We start from the raw sequence: 19,187 nt of genomic DNA, 5'->3' as shown, positions 1-19,187 counted from the left end.
GCAACATAATAATAATGCCTTGCCTAAAGTCTCATTAGCTTTTTTTTTTGGTTGTCATATCACACTGTTGATTCACATAAAATTGCAATCTGAAAATTCTGAAATATTTTTCAAACCTTTTACTTCAAAGGGTTTTTTTTAGGATTTTGCAAGGCAAATGGGTTTAAGTGGCTTGCCTAAGGTCACATGTTTTTTAATGCCACGAAACCTGACCTTCAAGGAAATCCAACTGTACCTTCAACCTCTCTTCTAGAGTGTCAGTGGGATTCTTCTAGAATTCCACTGAAACAAGGTTGGAGCTAAAATGTTCATTTATTAAGAAATGATGGAAAGAAAGAAGGTAAAGAAAATAAGGAAGATCAGAGCTACTGCAATATAAAGAGATAGCAAGAATCTTTAAGTATTAAGTATCTGAATACTCCTCTTGTCACATCTTACCACAAATTATATTTATTTTTCTAACCACATGTTTCTAATAAAAAATAAGTTTCCTAAGGACAGGGATGTTTCATTTTGTCTTTGCATACCAAGCACCTAGAATACCACTTTACATATAGTACGTATTTAATAAAAATGGTTGTTTAATTGAACTGAATTGGAATGTCAGGGAGAATATCAAGGCTATCAGTATGTAAGCCAAGTTGAGCAGTGGTTCCATAGGCAGGAACAGTAAATCAGAAAAAGCATGTTCAGGGAAAAAGTAATGAGCTTGGTTTCATCCAGATGATTGTGAAATCTTCTGTTCAGTTTATAAATAAAAGAGGGTCTCATTTCTCTGGTGTGAACAAGCTTGGCCTTATTTGAAGACCAAGGGATTGGTGAGATGTCAACTTGAGGAATGCTCAAGGGCTAGGATTTTATTATCTTCATTATCATCATTGAAAAGGATCTGACCAGGGCGGCTAGGTGGTGCAGTGGATAGAGCACCAGCCCTGGAGTCAGGAGGACCTGAGTTCAAATCTGCCCTCAGACACTTAATAATTACCTAGCTGTGCGGCCATAGGTAAGCCACTTAACCCCACTTCCTTGCAAAAAAAAAAAAAAACAAACCTCAGTAATAATAGAAAAGGATCTAACCAAACCAAGAGAGACACATATCTGACTCCCATCCTCTAGGAAATGACCATCTATATGCATTGGTATTGACCCAATACTTGGTTTGTGATTGTCTCTCAGTAGATGCCTTGGTTACCATGACTTCATTCTGTCTCTGTTTCTTTTCTAGGCCCCAACTCCTTCACTGAAGCTGTGACCTACATCCAGTCCCAGTATGAAAACAAGAACAAGTCAACAAACAAGGAGATTTATACACATATCACTTGTGCCACTGACACCAATAACATCCAATTTGTCTTTGATGCTGTGACAGATGTCATCATCGCCAACAACCTTCGTGGCTGTGGACTCTACTGAGCCCAGAGGCCCCCAAACCTATCCCTGAGACCTCCCCAGCCCCATTCAACCTCCCTAGTCCCCTTTCCCTTTTCTTCTTTGGAAGAGTGTCTATACCATTCACTTTACACTTCCTCACAAAGAAGGAAGAATGGAGGGAGTGGGGTTAAGGAAATGGAAGGAGAAAACTCCCTCCTATCCGAACCCCATTACCTCCTTCAAGGCACTGACACCATATCCAAATCCCTCTCTAAGCTTTTGTTTTTCAGACTTAGGAATGGCAGCCAGGATATGTGTAATTGCTGGCAGGGGTAGGGTACCAGAATAGTGTGGGACAAGGAGAGACTGAGAAGGGAACAAACATGGAAACTATTCATCTGCCTCCCTGGCTTACTCTTCATATCTTAATCTATTGAAATGTGTATTGTAAGGATGCCTTTTTTTGGGGCTTCAGATTGGAAGGGTACAGGTTCCTTGATTACTGTTCTTGGTTTCTGGTTCTTCTTCAGTTTGCTACAAGTTTGGAAAATTCCTAAGACAGGATCTAGACCTCGGGAGGCACCTCTTTGGTGGGGGGTTTCTTCCCAGCTGCACTAGTGGTGGTCTCTGTGTTTGAAGCATAAAGGATATTGATTGAAAGCACAAGCAACTATTCTGCACTTTGGTCATATCTCTCTCCCTGGGAGGCAGCCATGGCACCAAAACCCAGGATGAGCTAACCTCCCTGGAGCCCTAAGCAAAGTAATCAGGGGTTTGGGCCATGCCTTCCCTCTCCTCATCCACCAAAAGCTAATGGTCTAGATTCCTCCCCAGGCCCTCAGACTCTTGTTCATTTGTTCCCCAGGGTATTATACCACCCCCACACTACAAGTCCCCAAAACCAGTCACCAAATGATTTCTCTTCCCCCACTTTCCTCCTCCTCTGGGTAGAATCATCCACATTGACAGCCTCTACTGAGGAAGGGAAGCTTGTGGGGCAGAGAGTAAGACAAACCTGTGTGAAACTTGCGTGGCTCTACTGACTCTCAGGTATTCCCTTCTTTCCTTCCATGGTATAAGGTCCTGGGCAGTTCTATGCCCATCTTGAGGGTTCAGTCTGTTGCAGCTACATATATGGAGGGGCTATGGAGTAGAGTTGAGAAGTTGCAGAGTTGAAGAAAGAGGAAATTAAGGGAGAGGGTAAGAGAGAAAGATATGAGTGTCCACTGGAAAAAAGCAAAGGATCCAGAAGGGGTCAGAGTGAAAGCTCCAAATACCTGTCCATTATCTAGGAGAATTACTGAAGCCCAGAGAAAGCTATTTGTCTCCCCTCATCCTGGGGAGGCTGCTCAAAGGCTCTTGGGGCACTGGGGCAGAGGAAGAGAAATAAAACAATGTCTTAAAATGGTGATTTCATGAAAGTGTTCTAGGCAGCTGTTGGCAGTGGCTTCCAAGGGATAGGTGCCCTATACTCCTACAGGAGCATATTGACCATCCTGTACCTAGTTAGGATGCATGGAGAGAGCCTCACTCCTCATTTCCATCATCCTAGTGTTGTCATGGAAAACTAATGAATTAATCATCTATCTTTCCATGCTTCTGTTGGAAAGGAGTGGGACTGAAGGAAGACCAGGTTCAAAAATCTGTATAGAATGATTCCTCCAGCTAGAAGAGAGAGAATAGCTGTCTGAGGAGTTGAGATGTAAAGCATTCCCAAGAGGAACATGACCCAACTCTCCTGAAGAAAGGGCTTGGTCAGGAGGCCACAGTTTCTTTCACTTGGCCACGTACCCTGGGAGACTTGATGTCTTGGAACTTTCTCATTTTCATGATGCTGATACAGCTCACCAAGGTGGGTTTGGTAGAAGGCTGGGAACTCAGTCAGTGAGGGGAACATTGGATGTGAATGTGACAGGACTGCAGTCAACTCTTGGCTGTGGAAGCCTCTTCCATATTCTCTAAGCCACATTCTGTGGCACCAACACAGTGACACCCTACTGGGGCTGGCTGACAACACTGAATAAGAAGACCCAGATTTGACCCTTCTGGTTGGTTGCTGCTAGTGGTTGTGTGTTGTCTATAATCCAGCTACGTCACAATACTACTTTGGACCAGATTCCTAATTCTCCTGCCATTGTAGAAATATGCCCATTAGCAGCTGAGGGCAATAGTCCTTTGGGAGAAATATTTCACTCATATCCTCTCTCTCAGGAGCCAAAGGCCTGGATTTTGCTCTTTGCATGATTGCAGGTCCTGGATTCTGAAGAGGGGAAACCCTCCAAAAAGACCTCTGAGAACCAGGAATGTTCTCCCCTAGCTCCCCTGAATTTGCTAAGGTGTTCTTTGGATTCTCCTCTGGTCTTACTCATCCAGTTTGGAAATAGTAAGAGAAACCACCAAGAGGTGGTGACCATGGGTCTCCAGATAGCTACCTCAGTGCCAAAATGCCACCAGACCTCTATCTTACTCCTCTCTCTCATCCACCTCTGTGTTGGGCTCATCTGAACCCCTAGGCCCCTTTGCCAATAGAGGCAAAGTTAGCATTTACTGGGGGGTTTGAAATGACTTCCCTTCTTCCCTCTCCCTACCCCCATAAGCCCCCAAACTTTTTTCACTAGCAATCAGTGTTGTGTTACTCATTTTGTCCATTTACAATCTGAGTGATATTTCTAAAAGCCTATCTAGTATTAATAGCTCCTACACAAGGCTTCACCATAGGGCTTTGGGGTATTTAAGATGAGGTGGGAAAAGAAAAAGTGACAGCCGGTTCATTTAGCATCTCACCAACATGCCACTGTCTGTCAGCATGGTCACCAGGTTCTTGAGCCCCAAGAGAGAGAGAGCACCATGGCCCAGGAGAAGGAATAAGGAATCTAATCCAGAGACCTTGGTTACTCCAAGGCAAGGACTTGCTTGGGTGGCCTTAGGTAAATCCCTTCTCTTCTCTTGGCTTCAGTGCCCTCATAAGAAAAATGAGGCAATTGACTACAAGGACCCCTACATCCCTTTTCTGCCTTGGTCTTGCATCAGTTTGATGTGGTAGAGAGAGGGCCAGCTTTGGAGTTAGGAAAACCTGGGTTCAAGTCTCACCTCTGACACATGCTAGCTATAGGACCATGGACAAGCACTTGATCTATGAGAACCCAAGTAACTAAGATTAAATTGCAGATAAAATACCAATAAAACCACTGTTCTGGGTCCAAAACAATGAACTTGCCTTGTTCTCTGAGCAATTCTCTCCCAAGATTCCAGGGCTGCCCACCTTACCACCTTCCGTGGTGGATGTTTCAAGCCCCTCATTAAAGACAGAGGAGGCAATGAAAAGCAATCGAATGTGGGGCACTGGTTTTGACTCCTTTGGACTGGTAACGCTGACTCTGACCCTATGTGTGACCTGAGACAAGGTAACTTCTCTGGACCTCAGATCCTCCATCTAGATAGTGAGGGTGTATTGGATGATCTCTGTTTTCCTTTCCCCCTCCTTCCTGTGATCCATGCTTCCTTTTCTGAATCTTTTTGTTTCATTCAGTTATAACTCCCAGGAAGCCCCTACCCCACCTCTCTTCACCCCTTTACTTTCTGGCCACTAGTTTCACTGGCCCCTGGGCCATCCAGCCCAAGCTCTGGTAGAAAAAGGTGTCTAGGGACTGTCAAATAGCCTGGCTTTGTTTCCCAGGACACAAACACCCACTTAATAACTCAGTAATTACCCCCCTCACTACAGACGGTATAATTACATACTCTGGCCTGGGAGGAATAATGACAGTGGTGCTTGGTTATTTCTGTCATCAAAATCAGTGTAATCACAAGAGCTGGAGAACAGCATGTGGATCTGTCTCGGGGGCCTGGAGCTAGCTCCAGGAGCCAGCATTGCCCTCTGGTCTGCACCCATGCTCCACTAAGAGGCTCTGGCTCTGTAATTACCTGATAGTGACATGAAACCCTCCCAGCTCCACGACTGATTAACCATCAGCACTCCCCCACGTACACACTCTGCTTAAGGGCTGAATGACAAGAAGCAAGACTGTCCTATGTCACTTCCTGAAGGAGCGAATGGTTCCAGGGTGTTCCCTCTATAGGGTTTGGTGATTTTTTGAAAGAGAAAAATCTGGAGAGGTCAATCTTGCTTAACCAAGGGAATGACTCTTTAATGTTGGAATTTCAGAACCACAAGACCAATAGAATAAGGGGAATTTGTTTTTGGTCAGGGAGACTTTTGAAGAAAACACTATGTTGGAGCCAGGTATTACAAATTTTCAATGGGAGCATTCACACTTCAGAAATCTGCAAATGTTAGAAATCAGGGCTTGATTTATTTTTCTGTTGATTATCTAGGCTTAAAAAAAGTGATAGAGAAAACATTAAAAATTCAGTTTAAACTTCAAAATGTTTCTATAAACATTTTTTAAATCAGAGAACTGATTGTTAATATATTAACTAGCACTACTCTTGTTTGTAGCATTCCTCAGGAATTTACTAAGGGTTCAGTTTTCGCCTTTGTTAAATGAAGAGGTTAATCTAGATGATCCCCGAAGTCCTAGGTCAATACATCACGTAGGTCCACATCTTCTTGACCTGCTTAACCCCTACCATCCTATGAGAAAAAGCACCTCCAGTAGGTGTCCTGAACCTGAAGTCAGAGGATTTGAGTCAAACCCCATCTCTGCTACTTAGTGCAGGGCAACTTCTCTGGGTCTCATTTTCCTTATATGTAAAGGGAGGAGGTGGTTAGACTCCTTGGCCATAAAGATCCTTTCTAGCTAGAGGTCCTATGAGACATCAATACATACTAACTTGAGGGGCCTTGAGCAAATCACTTCATTCCCTGGGCCTCTGTTTTCTCAGATGATAAAGGAAGAAGTTGAACTAGATGACCTTCAAAATTGGCCACAGGTTGATTTTGATCAAGTACCCTGAGCCAGAAATTTCAGCACATCTGTTTGGATTTTCTTTAGTAATGTTTGATTGGATTACTGTTGTTTTGCAATTGGAAAGGTGAGAGAATAGGGTGAAAGATGGGTGACCTAGAACCAGTTCATACCAGAAAGACAAATGTTAAAATTTTAGAGTGAGCATTTACACCTTGGAAATTAGTAAATATTACACATCAAGACTCAATTCACTGTTTGGTTGATTGTCTAGACTAGAGATAATGTTGGAGAAGATGTTAATAATGCAGATGAAAATTAAAAGTATATTTTGAATACTTTCTTTTTTGGTTGCAAAGCCAGTTGTTAAACATTTACCAGGACTCCCCTAGAAACAACTTGGAGATTTGCCCATAATTATCATGAGAGGAAGGGGACTTGGATGTCTTTATCAATATCTTTAAAGCATTTCTAATATCTAATATCTTACCCCTCAGTCCCCAACCCCAAACCCAGATGGGAAAGTAGGTAAAACCCAAACCCTAAATCAACTTGTCAGGAGTGGCTAGATGGCTTTGTGGATAGAGCACTAGCCCTGGAGCCAGGACCTGAGTTCAGATCTGACCTCAGACACTTAATAATTACCTATCTGTGTGACCCTGGGCAAGCCACTTAACCCTATTGCCTTGCAAAAACAAAAACAAAAAAAAAAGTTTGTCTTGGGCAATGCCTCCTGGCAAGATTGCTTTAAAGCTGGAAGTCGACTGTGAGAGCCAGAGAAGGATAGTTCTCTGCCCAGGATGTTGAATGACACCTGTTAAGTTCAGAGATTCCCCAAAGCTGTGAAATGGGGGTTCAGAGATGAGCCTGAGGCACTAGGCTCCCTCTCAGGCCTTCTGAGCAAACTAACTTCAGAAATAAGCCAGCTTGGGGTAGTTGTCTACATGTTAGATGGGCTAGAATAGGTAAGTCGTGGTGAGCTAGGAGCTGAGAGACAGACAGTGAAGGAGAGGTGAAAGAGAGGTAAAGGCTAAGGAATGCTATTCACACCACCTCTCCCAGTGACCCAACCCCTACTAAGGTCCTTTCCCTTACTGGATGAGTTTGATTTCTGGGCAAAGGTCAGCATCCTTGAGAGAGAACAAGAGCTGACAATACCTCACCTTGAGGAGATCCCAGGTACCCTTCTCTCTTCCAAGGGGATGGGCTAATCCAACTTCCTTTTCCTGCCCTTCAATATGCCAATCAAGGGGTGAAGCTCTTGACCCCTCAGACTACCCCTGACCCTGCTTTCAGGTTTGGGAAAGTTCTCTTTGATGTTCTTATCCACCCATGCCCATAGGCAGTCATGTTTCACAATATGAGATTATTAACTGGGCTTTCTTGAGCAAAAAGTTAGTAGTTCCTGTTCAGTCAGGACATGGACTCATCTTTCTCCTGTCCTTACCACCAGTGTCTATACCATCCCTGGCCACTTAGGCAATGCACCTGTGAGATGGTTACTGGCTGTCTTCGGGTTAGTTAGAACCCCATAACTGCTCAAGAATCCCCTAAAATGAAAGAATGACATCAAGTACCAGCCTTAATCCTGGTCCTCCCTATTCATTCTGGGTGACCTGATAAAGTCTAAGATTGTCTGATAATAGAATGGAGAATTCTATAACAAGAATGACCCTCAAAGTGATTTCATACCCTGCCCTTGACCTCAAAGTTCAGCACCTAAATCATCCAAGATAGATTCTGATGATCTCTAAGCTTAGTAATTCCACAGGCTCTGAGTGCATTCAAGTAGCTCTGTCTAACCCACATCATTCCTGCTGTCTCTTCTCTTATTCTTTTTTGATATGTTGCTTAGCATGCTCCAGAAATAACCTGTCATTTCCATGAATATTATGAAGTCATGACCTCCTTCAGCCTAAATAATTCCAAGTCCCTCACATTTTTGAGAAGGCAGAAAGAAATAGAATTGGAGGTCCAGCTTTCCTCTGGGGTAATGTCCTCCAGCCCACTCACTGGTCTCATAGAATATCAAGGAGTCAACATGAGAAATTCCAATGAAAAGTTGCCAAACTGGTTTGGATCCTTTCAGAGGCAGAATTGATTCTAAAGGGAGTAAAATAGACACTTCAGTGAGCTTATTCTGTCCCCATGTCCCCCATGTCTCTATGCTGGGGGTCTTGAAGGAGTTGACCATCCAAGATGGAAAGGACAAAGCTGTAGTCAGAGGCTAGAAAGATCAATGGAAAAAGAATGTGGATGAGGAAGAAATGCTTAGCACTGTTAGATCTATAGAAATCGAAATTCCTCTTGTTCCCTAGCATACTGCCTTTGCCCCGCTGCCTCCAGACATGAATTAGTAACTACACTTGGGATTCCTTGCTACATAGATTCCCCTCATCTGGTTAGTTCTTAACTCTTAGAGCAGCTTCCACTTCACAAAAGGCACTAACCAAAGGGTTCTGAAACCCTAAAGAGGTAAAGAAAAGGGAAGAAAAATCATTCTTTATTCCAAAGCTCAAAGCTTTTCATTTGGTCTGTACATTAATCCTAGCCTCATAATGGATAATGAAAAGGAAAGGATATGACCAGGAGAGGGTTCCCTCTAAGAGGGAACTGTTCTCTCCCACCCTCTCTTCAAGCTTAGCCTTAAGCTAATCTCTTTTTCCTTTCTCTGCAAAGGTTGGCAGTTACGTTTACCAGTGGCACAGTTTTCTCCTAACTCCTCCCTTCCCTCTTCTTTTCTCCATCTCTTTTTAAAGATTTTCTCTCAATATGAGCTTTCCTCAGTACTTTTCCCCTTCTCCCCTGTTCCATAGTGCAATAATGGTTCTAATGGGGCCGTAGGAAAAGTCCCTGCCATCTTCTTGTTGGCTTCTTCCACTTGCTTCCCTTACCCTGGCATTCCCCACTCGGTCCATGGATACAGTCCATCTTCCCACCAGGAACACAAAACCCCACCCCTTTGATGGAGTTGCCCTTCTGGTGCCTCTCTCACTTTGGCAAAAGTCTTTTCCTTTGGGCAAAATCTTGCCCTAGCCACCAGCACCCCCACCCAACCTGTATTAACTATAATTTTGTAAGAAGAGTGACTCTTTGGTTTAATAAATCCTTAGTTCCTGTAATAATTTATTGGCTGTCCGTAATGTATTTATTAGTATCCACATGTTAATAAAGTGCCAGCTCTTTCCTAGTGTGATCATGTGTGTTTGTGACTCCCCTCCTACACTCCCCTTTTCTTCTCCAACACAGTCTAATCCCTGGAGAGTGTCTAGCAGGATCCTCCTGATGAGATGCCTGGACCACATGTATCATTCAGCCATTTCCTTATACAGGAGTTAGCAAGACTGGAGGCAATGGAAGGATAGTCAAAAGAAAACTGACCTAGAAGACAAATCTGGTGTGTCAGCCTGGCTCTGCTCAACAAATATTTGTGTGACCTTAAGCAGATCGTTTAGCATCTTTGGGCTTCAGTTTCTTCATCTGTCATTATTTTTTACTTCAAGAAGGTACAATTTCATCAATTTGGGTGCTTTTTTCCACCAGTGTAGATCAAAACATCCCACACCCGTGCAGTGTCACTTGTGGCTATGGTCAAAAGGAGCTATCATTTGACAGCTGGTCTTCTGAGAATAAGCCTCTCCAGAGGGTGGCTAATCTTCTAAAGATGGACCTCTCAGCTGCTGGCTTGTCTTCTGAGGAAGGACCTTTCCATCTGGGAAGACAGTCACATAGTGCATCCTCTATCTAGTTGTTGGAGCCTAACCAGCATGGTAGGGCCTACTTAGCAGAGCCTTAAGGAATTGAGGGTCTTTTCCCCATGACTACATGAAGTACCATTGTCAATGTGTCCTCCCTACCTCACAGGGATGTTGTGAGGACTAAATGAAATAATGTATGCTGAAGTACTATGAAGAGTGTTAATTGTTTTGCAAACAAAATATATACCTAGTGATTGTGGAAATTTTTACTACCCTTATTTAGACAACCTTGCATTTGGAACAAAAAGCCCTCCCTAGCTGTCTTTTAGCCTTTTAGAGTTTAGATGGGTTGGTCTATAGGATATATATCTGCTTGACCATAAGTAAACAAGAAGCTAACTGGTGAGATGATTCTTTGAAAACCAATGATTGCAAAGCCTTGCTTTTCAATATGTTTTGTATATATTTATATCTGCCTGTTTCCATGTGGAAAAAAATGCTAGAACTGTGTCAGTTCTCTCTGTCCTTGTCTTTCAGTTGATCTTGCTGTGGTCCTCATTTTCTCAAAGTGCAACTCTTTCCTATTCCCTACTTTGAATCTCTACCTCCTCCCAATAAGAATCTAAGTAAAAGGAAAAAAATAATCTGAGCCTTCAGCAAAATTTAAGGAGGGCTTCTGCTCTGTTCCTGGTAGAAAGGCAAGGAGAGGACTGCAACATAAATGTGGATATCCAGAAGTTTAAGGAAGATTCTAGAGCCTGCTCACATAGAGCAGTTTGGATTTCAAATTCAAGACTTTTGAAAAAGAAATACACAAAAGTTCAGTGGAAATAGGGTTGGGGAGAAGTATTGGGCTACATCAAATCCCACCAGCATGATGGCTGAAATGTTGGCTTTAGTGAGATTGCTTCTTGCATCAATTCTTCCTACATATCTGTATTTATGAGATAACCTGAAACTGATATCAGTCCCCAACTTTGGGTCTCCCAAATGGTTTTTATTTGGGGTTTAGAGCAGCAGTTTCATAAGCAGCCCTTACTGTTTGCTCAGTAAGGTGCATGGATGGGGTTTTTCTATGGGATGATGAAAGAGCCCAGATCCTAAAAATAATTTTAGCTTCCAAGGAATTGATTCTGTCCAGTGATCCATAGTTAAAGCAACCTGATGAAATATGAAATTCTCAGCTCTGTTCTAATTGATTAGACACTTTACCTTCTAAGGTGTGGCCCTCAGGCCTCATTTTCTGAATGGGTTCCATCAGCAAATGAGTCATAAATCTAATGGAGTAGCTCCATTAGAGTAATATGCTGATGCAAATTACTGAGGGCCCTTTCAGGACATCTGAGAGTACAATTTACTGGTTGACTCTAGATAAGTAATAAGACTATGAGTTTTCTGAATTAGTTTATGGAGTAAATGGTGACTACTATTTGTTAATGATTCTATGATCATACTGAGTATCAAATGAAAAGACTCTCCAAACCAGTAGTTAAGAATATAATATGTTTCCCCATAAGCTAATGTTGGCTAATATGGATGTGGGCAAGATGACATCATTTCCTGATTATTTGGACCATAAAGTAAATGGGCAAACAATTAGCCAAACAGCCTCTTAGAGCTTTTGTGACTTCCCTGGCTTGAAAATTTTCAGTGGCTCCCTATTGCCTCCAAGATAAACTATAATTCCTCAACATAGAATTTAGAGCTCAATTTGACTCTAGCCTACCCTGAATAAGTGACTTCATATTATTTCCCTCTAAATTTTAGCCAGATGGATTTCTAACTTTTTCTCCAACTAGACATGCTATCTCTAGGTTCTGTCCCTCTACAACCCCTCCCACCCCCCATCAACCCAACTACCTTAATGCTATCTCTTCCCTTTGGTTCTTTACAATCCTAGGCTTCCCTAAAGGCTCAGCTGTGGTACTCTCTTCTATGCCAGGAGTGGGGGGACCTTTTTTCTGTCAAGGGCATTTGGATGTTTATAACATCATTCACAGGTCATACAAAATTTTCAACTAAAAAATTAGCCTGCTATATTTGATCAAACATTTAATTAATTCACCCCCTAAAAAGATCCTAGATTTGCTGAATTTCATGTTCCACCTGTGGTTGCTTTATCAACATCCAACCAAATGATTTCATGGGATGTTCTCCACTGGGTCTATGAAGAGGCACTCCCAAATTTCCAACTTTCTCCTGCTTCTTTGAATTAAGCTGTAAGCACAGGTAGCACCCTTTAAACTTCCACATTAGAGTGTTTGCTTTGGGTCTTTTTCTTTTCTTTTTTTTCTGTACCTTCTCTTTTTGTCTTTGCATGTCTCCAGAACCTTGCTGAGAGGAGGCATTTAATAAATGAATTGAAAGAAAGATCCAGGCTCACCTCCATGCCACAAGGAAGCATCAGAATAAGGTCTTAGATAGAGGAAATGGAACTATGGTTTTAGTAAATTAGAAACTTATTGCCAGGCTTCTTTTCAGGCTTACTCTTAGACAAGCTTAGTTATTTGTCCTCATTTTGTAAAGAAATCATGATGACAACTCAGTAGTGTGTTTTTCTTCATGGTTTGCTGAGCACCATCTTCTCAATCTTGGGCGGTGAATGACTACAGTTTTCATTTATGTTTTGCAGATGAAGGGGATGAGGTGGGGTCAGGAGGATGGGGTGTCCAGTGTCTTGGCAATTGGATTTGAATGCAGGTCTCTTTCAGATTCTAATTCCAGAGTTCAGAATATTTGGTCCATAGGTGCATAAAGAGATTGCTTATCTGTGGATGCTAATTGGCAAAGCTGGTATGGGAGGGGAGAAGTGCAGGGACCTGGTATCCTCTTTGTTGAACTCAGCTGTTGCCACTCTGGTCTTTATTTAAGAATTTTAATTTATTTTAACCAATTTACATCCCATCCAAATCTCCAACCTTGGCCTTTGCTCTAAACTGCCTGTCTGGCAAGTCACAAATCTTACAGTAACTTCAGTGAGCCTGAGGCTGGAGACCTCACAAAGATGATGGTAAGATGAAAGGGGCGGGAGAGGGAAGTCATCTGGAAGCTTCCAATTTTAACTAATTCCTCTAGCTAAATTCTGATATTTCTATGCTGCTGAAGAGCTACAAGTATTTTCAGTGCCCTCTAAATTTGGTACCTTGGGGCAAAGCCTGGATTACCCCTCCCTAGTTACTGCTCAGTAACTAGGAAATTCTTAGGAATTAAGTTGATTATATAGAAGCAGCAATAGATGAAGGGCTTCTGGATCACAAGTTCTATTCTTTTTTCATTTCTTTATTTTTCTAACTATATGTAATATTAGTTTTCAACAATTATTTTTTTTATATTTTTCTCCCTCCTTCCCTTCCTTTTCCCTTCCCCCTGACAGAAAGCAATGTAATTTATTCTTTTTTTTTTAATTAGGATCCATGAGATATTTTTTTCAATGTCCAGGAGAATTTTGTATTTTAGGATACTATTCTATAGCATTTGAAAAATGCCTATTTCATATTTAATAATGTTTATAAATTATATTTTCCCCCTCCAAACAACATGTGAAAATGTTTCTACATGCTAGAATGTAGTCTGATGAGGTTGAAAAAAAGGAAAATTAAAATTGATGACTACTGACAATAGCTAACATTTATCTAGCACTTTGGAGCTTGCAAAGCATTTGTTTCCTCACTGAGGTTCACAACTAGTCAGGGAGGTAAACACTATTATTGTCCTCATTTTACAGAGAACAAAACTGAGGAAAGCAGAGATGAAATGGCTTACTCAGGATCACATAGCAGTCTCCAGGTCCAGTAATCCTCTCTATTGCATTTTCCTGTAGCTTGCATGGAGGCAATGAGCTATAACTTGTACATATTCAGGAATGGTTTTCCCATAGGGTTAAATAGATATTAACCTCCCAATCTTGCAAGCTTCACCTCATGGCTGAAGTTGGGTTGGGGACTTTACCACCAAAGATTGAATTAGAAGGAATCCAATTATGATTTATGTAAATGTGATGGAGTGGCTAGAGAGTCTGCCTTAGAGTTAGGGATCCACCTTCAAGTGTTGTCTCTGACAGACTTGCAGTGTAACCCTGGACAAGTCACTTAAGCTCTTAGTAGCTCAAGAAGCTAATCTATATAAGCAAAAGAGGTAATAACTCTTTTCCTAAACATCTCCCCTCCACCTACCCAAGTCAGTGAAATCACATGATCAGTTCCCCCCAAAATTGTTAATCAATCCAAAATATAATTCAAGACTCTGAATTTATATATATTCATTCTCTTGCCTTTTGATGCTGCTTTTCATTTCACTGACACAACCTAAGAAATTCTATTTTCTTGGCCCTGAGCCTTTTGATCCAGGAAACAACTTGTTCCTAGTTTCTACAGGAATAAAAATGAAGGCTATTGTGCTTGTCCATTCTGCTCCAAAACCTCTGAGGAAGCTAGGAATTTCTCCACCAAAGTAATTTAGATTGAAAAAAAAGGATCAAAGAGAGGAGACTGGATGGTGCAATGGTAGGATCCACGGAACCTGGAGTCTCAGGACCTGAATTTAAACCTGATACTGCCACTTATGACCTATGATACTTTAAGCAAGTCAATGATCCCTCCTCTGTCAAATGAGGAAGTTAAATAAATTAGTCCCTTTGAAGATTCTCAAAGTTCTAGGGTGACATTTCTATGAAGTTATTGAATTCTTTCCTTGTAAAGATGGACACGTCTCCAAGGAGGCACCTTCCTCTTACATTTTAGACCTGTAGTTTAAATGTGTACCTCAACTGCAGACATATTGGGATAGACATACAACTTTCTGTTTCATAAATTTTTTTTTGGAAACAGAAAATCCAATAGCAACATGTGAACACTATAAATTGATTATCATTTGTCATTTTTTTTTGTTAGATTTTTTTTTTGCAAGGCAAACAGGGTTAAGTGGCTTGCCCAAGGCCACACAGCTAGGTAATTATTAAGTGTCTGAGACCGGATTTGAACCCAGGTACTCCTGACTCTAGGGCCGGTGCTTTATCCACTCCACCACCTAGCCGCCCCTGTCATTCTTTTTTAAAAAAATGATAATCTAAAATTTTTCTATTTTTTCAAAGGAAAATGATTGATGTACAGAATAGATTGGAAGAGGGAGAGCCTGGAGGCAGAGTTAGAAAATTGTCCATACAGTATTTTATGTGTTAAATAAAGAGGAAGTAGGGTTTTGGCTAGGGTAGGTTTGATCAAAGCACCATTATTCTGAGTATCCACATTCCACTAAATGATGCACTGATAAACTTTTTCTAGACTTCTGCCTCCAGACTTCCCTGGTTCCCTTCAGGACTTAGCTCAAACATTCTGATACAAACACCCCATCTGTTAGTGCCCATCCTCCCCAAAAGATCTGAGTCTGGAATTGGAAGAGACCTGGGTTCAAATCTCCCCTCTGTTACTCACTGGTCCATGTCTGGTGTAAGTTACTGGCCTCCCTGGGCCTCAGTTTCCTCATCTGGAAAATGGAGGTAACAATAGAGCTTGCTTTGAGGGATTGCTATGAGAATCCAATTAGAATGTCTGTAAAGAGCTTTGTAAAACTTGAGGCATTGTGTCAGAGTCAGTTATTCTAATTCTAGGAGGGGAGTTTCTGCTTGGGGTTCAAGGCCATAACAAGGACCCCTCCCCACCTTTCCAGACTCCTTACACTTTGTGTACCTCCAAAATTCAATGACACCAACCTCCTTACTGTTTCTCCCACCAGAGCCTCCCTTTCCTGGCCCCAGACCTCTTCTGGGATGAAGGAACATTCAACCCACAGGTCCTTTAAGCCTCTGCACAAATCCCACCTCCTACAGGAAAGCTTTTCCAGATCTCCCTTCCTTCTAATGCCTCTCCTCTGTTTATTATCTATTTATCCTCTGTCTCTCTGTACATAGTTGCGCATTCTCTCCCTCATTAGACTTTAGCACCATGAGACTGGGATGGCTTTTGCCTTTGGTTCAGTGGTTTGGCTCATGATGGAAGCTTAATAAAGGCTTGTTGACTGTGTGGAAGATATTTCAAGTGGGAGTTGGGCTGAATGACAATGGCTCCTAAGGATTTTTCCAGATTTGTAATTCTATCTTCCTAAGACTTATTGGGTTCATAAACGGCGGCTCTCATCTAAGGTTCAAATGAAACAGTGTATGCAAAGTTCTCTGTAAACCATAAGGCATTATTAAAAAATCAGCTATTATTTACAATTATTATCAGAATCAGAAACAACTCCTGCAGTGAGGAGAGTCCCCCCAAGAGAAACATGGCCTGGTAGCAAAAGCTCTGGGATCAGATGTCTAAGTCCCTGCTTTGGTCCAAACTAGTTATGAGCCCTTAGAATCTCCAGACCCCAGTTTCTTCACCTGTCACTTGAGAAGGATAATCCTGGTACTGCCTATCTCACAAGATTGTCATATGAGGCAAATGAAAGATTGTAATGAATGGGGAGGGACCTTGAAATCTGAAAGGGTAAAATGAAAGGCAAGGGTGGATTTACAAAGGTTCAGTCCCCTCAAAAGTGCCTGTTGCTTCCTTGGCCCCAAGGAGTGGTATGATGGCTATTGGGTCCAAAGGCTTTTCTCTCAATCTAATCCTCTCCTCTCTTTCCTCCTGTCCTCTCTGTCTGTCTGTTACTTTCTGTCTTGTTTTCTTTTCACCATACCCACCTTGGGGCGACAGAACCGCATGCACGAGTCTCTCATGCTCTTCGACTCCATCTGTAACAACAAGTTCTTCATTGATACCTCCATCATTCTCTTCCTCAACAAGAAAGATCTATTTGCCGAGAAGATCAAGAAGTCACCCTTGACCATCTGCTTCCCTGAATACACAGGTAGGTGTGGCAAGGCCCCTCGTTTGGTTTCTGGGGTCAGGAAGCCAGAGGAGACAGTCAAGCTGTCAATGAGAATGGCCAAGAATGCTACCTAGAGAGGGAGCCTCCCTGGTCTGGTGGGGGGCTTAGAGAACCCAAAGGGGTGTCTATGAATAGATGTGAGCATTTGAGAAAGACTTGGGGGGGGAGTTCTGTTTCACCTGTTCCAAGGGATGTTCCAAGTAGGCTCATTTATATGCCCTTGCAATAAAACCAGGACAGATTCATTACCCTAGTTCACCTTCCAGAGTTTTCTCAGCTCCTTTCTTTTCATCCTGCTCCTCACACTCTCCCTCAGTTGTCCTATCCTCCTTCTTTGGGCCCACAACTCCAATGTTGTTGAGTCTTGTCATCCCTTTCTACCCACAACACTCGTAATCACCACCACACCTCCTTCTGTATTTTCATGTTTGGCTTTCTCTTTCCTCCCTATCAAACTCAACCCCACTTTTCTTAGGCCTCTCCATCTTCCAGCTCACTCTTCTCTGCTTGTCTTCATATTCCCAGAAGCAGAAGAAACCTCCAAGTCTTTATAGACAAGACATACCATCATCTGCCTTAAGTGGCCATGGCCCTGAACAACCAGAAAGCAGGGGTATGGTAGTGGGGCATAGACCCTATGTGTGCTGGGGTCTTTAACGGCTGGAAAGATCAGAGTGAGATGCAGGGGATCCTGGACAAGTTCTGTGGAGAAGGCAATACTTGAGCTGGTCCAACAGACGTCCCTATCTGCCCTGCATACTCTTAAATTCAAGGGAGAAGCGACGGGAAAGGTGTCAGGTTTCCCAAGATCCTTCTTCCTCCTCCAGAGTTTAACACAGTGCTTGATGCACTACAAAGGTACAATAATGGATTAACTGACTTCTCCACTCTTTCACATGACTTTAACTTTTCCTTCCCTACTTCTTCAATATAATAAACTTAATTTTAAGCACTTGCTATAAGTAAGGTACAGCCCTTCTCTTATGATACACACCCTCAGTTTTTGTAACTTTGAGGATGGTGTGTTTGCCTAGGTGGTGATGCTCTGGCAAAGGGACACCTTGATGCTAAACAGATGCAGAATCCACCTGGTGCCCTGAGAAATGTGACTGTTGGAAGGTCCCCCAATCTTTTCCCAGTGGGCTACTGGAACATCCTGTGCAAGCAGGAGGTCCAGGCTATCTTCTTTAAACTATATACAATCATTACCATTATAAACAACTCTAAGAGTTTGAGTGAGCCACAAGAATTCCCAAGTCAATTAGTGAGTAAATGGTGCCCACTGGGAGACACTAACGTTATACAGGCCCTGTAGATGATTCACCTTGGTTAACAAACTTGTCTGGAATTGCATCACTATACTGAGGGTGGTTGGTAGTGTGGATTCTCATTAGAGGAAGCCACTAGTGTGAGAACAATATCAGAGATAGGAGAGAAAGAGAAAACAGAAGGAAAATAAGGGTTCTTGAGTCTACCCAGGATTGATATGGATTGACCAGCCCTATTCTAGGATTCAAATAACCTAAGAGAGATATTAGAGTTAAGTTGTCTCTTCAGCCTCCACTCTCTGCATCTATGAAGTGGGCATGATTATCTTAAGAGTTGGAAAGGAAGGATGTTTGGATAAGATGGTATTAATGTTGTAGAAAGGGTCTTAAATGGTGAACCAAGGGTCCTGATTCTAGTGCTAGCCACAAACAAAAATGTTGCTTTATGTCTCCTGAAGACAAGTTTCTTCTAAAAGATGGGGATGGAAGTACCTGTCCTCTTCACTTCCTGAGGCTGCTGTGAGGAGCCAATGAGATATGGAGGGGGGAAATAGACACTTTGAGCTCCTGTTATTCAGGCAGAACCCCTGCTAGGAACTATACATTTAGGAGTGGATTAAGAAAGTCATTGTCCTCAAGGAACTTGGGAGCTAGTAGGGAAGATAAAAACAAGTATGCACATAACTATAATTCAAGGTAGAATATATAGGTACCAAGGGTGACACAAACCTTGGAGGGAGAAATAATGTCTCACTAGGCAACCAGTGAGGGCTTCATGAAAGAGGTGGCCCAAGCTAGGCCTTGAAGGACAGGATGTTGTTGATGAGGGAAAAACAGGGGAGGAAACAAGGGAACTTCAAAAGCAGAAAATTAGCATGAGTAACAAAATGGTTGCAAAAAAGTTCAGAGCGCTTTTGGTAAATATGGAAGTCAATCCAATATGACTGGAAAGTAGAACATGTGTGGGAGGTGAGACTGTTAATGGTTTTGGGTCAACTTGTGGAGAGAGCAGAAAGCCAGGTTAAAGGATGGGGACCTATTTAAGAGACGGGAATATATTAATGGTTTTTGAGCAGGGGGGAATAGAAAATAAAAGGTGTTCTACATATAAGGAATTTATATTT

The 19,187-nt window shown here is 42.2% G+C and overlaps 1 protein-coding gene across 3 annotated transcripts in view; it reads left to right on the top strand.

The window, feature by feature from the left end:
• The window catches only part of GNAO1 (G protein subunit alpha o1), a 261,560-nt gene that overhangs the window by 241,318 nt on the left and 1,055 nt on the right, over positions 1-19,187 (top strand). For 2 of the 3 annotated variants that reach the window (XM_074211282.1, XM_074211284.1), the window contains one exon: positions 1,226-13,307. In XM_074211282.1, coding sequence (XP_074067383.1) covers positions 1,226-1,413 — 188 coding nt within the window. In that variant the 3' untranslated portion in view covers positions 1,414-13,307. Of the gene's footprint in view, positions 1-1,225; positions 13,308-16,620; positions 16,775-19,187 lie in introns of those variants that run through there. The other variant, XM_074211283.1, reaches the window with a different exon arrangement.

The sequence above is a fragment of the Macrotis lagotis genome, chromosome 1 (genome assembly GCF_037893015.1).
Source record: "Macrotis lagotis isolate mMagLag1 chromosome 1, bilby.v1.9.chrom.fasta, whole genome shotgun sequence".
NCBI classification, from domain to species: domain Eukaryota; kingdom Metazoa; phylum Chordata; class Mammalia; order Peramelemorphia; family Peramelidae; genus Macrotis; species Macrotis lagotis.
Note: the sequence above shows the minus strand (reverse complement) of the source record. Positions and strands in the feature narration are given on the sequence as shown.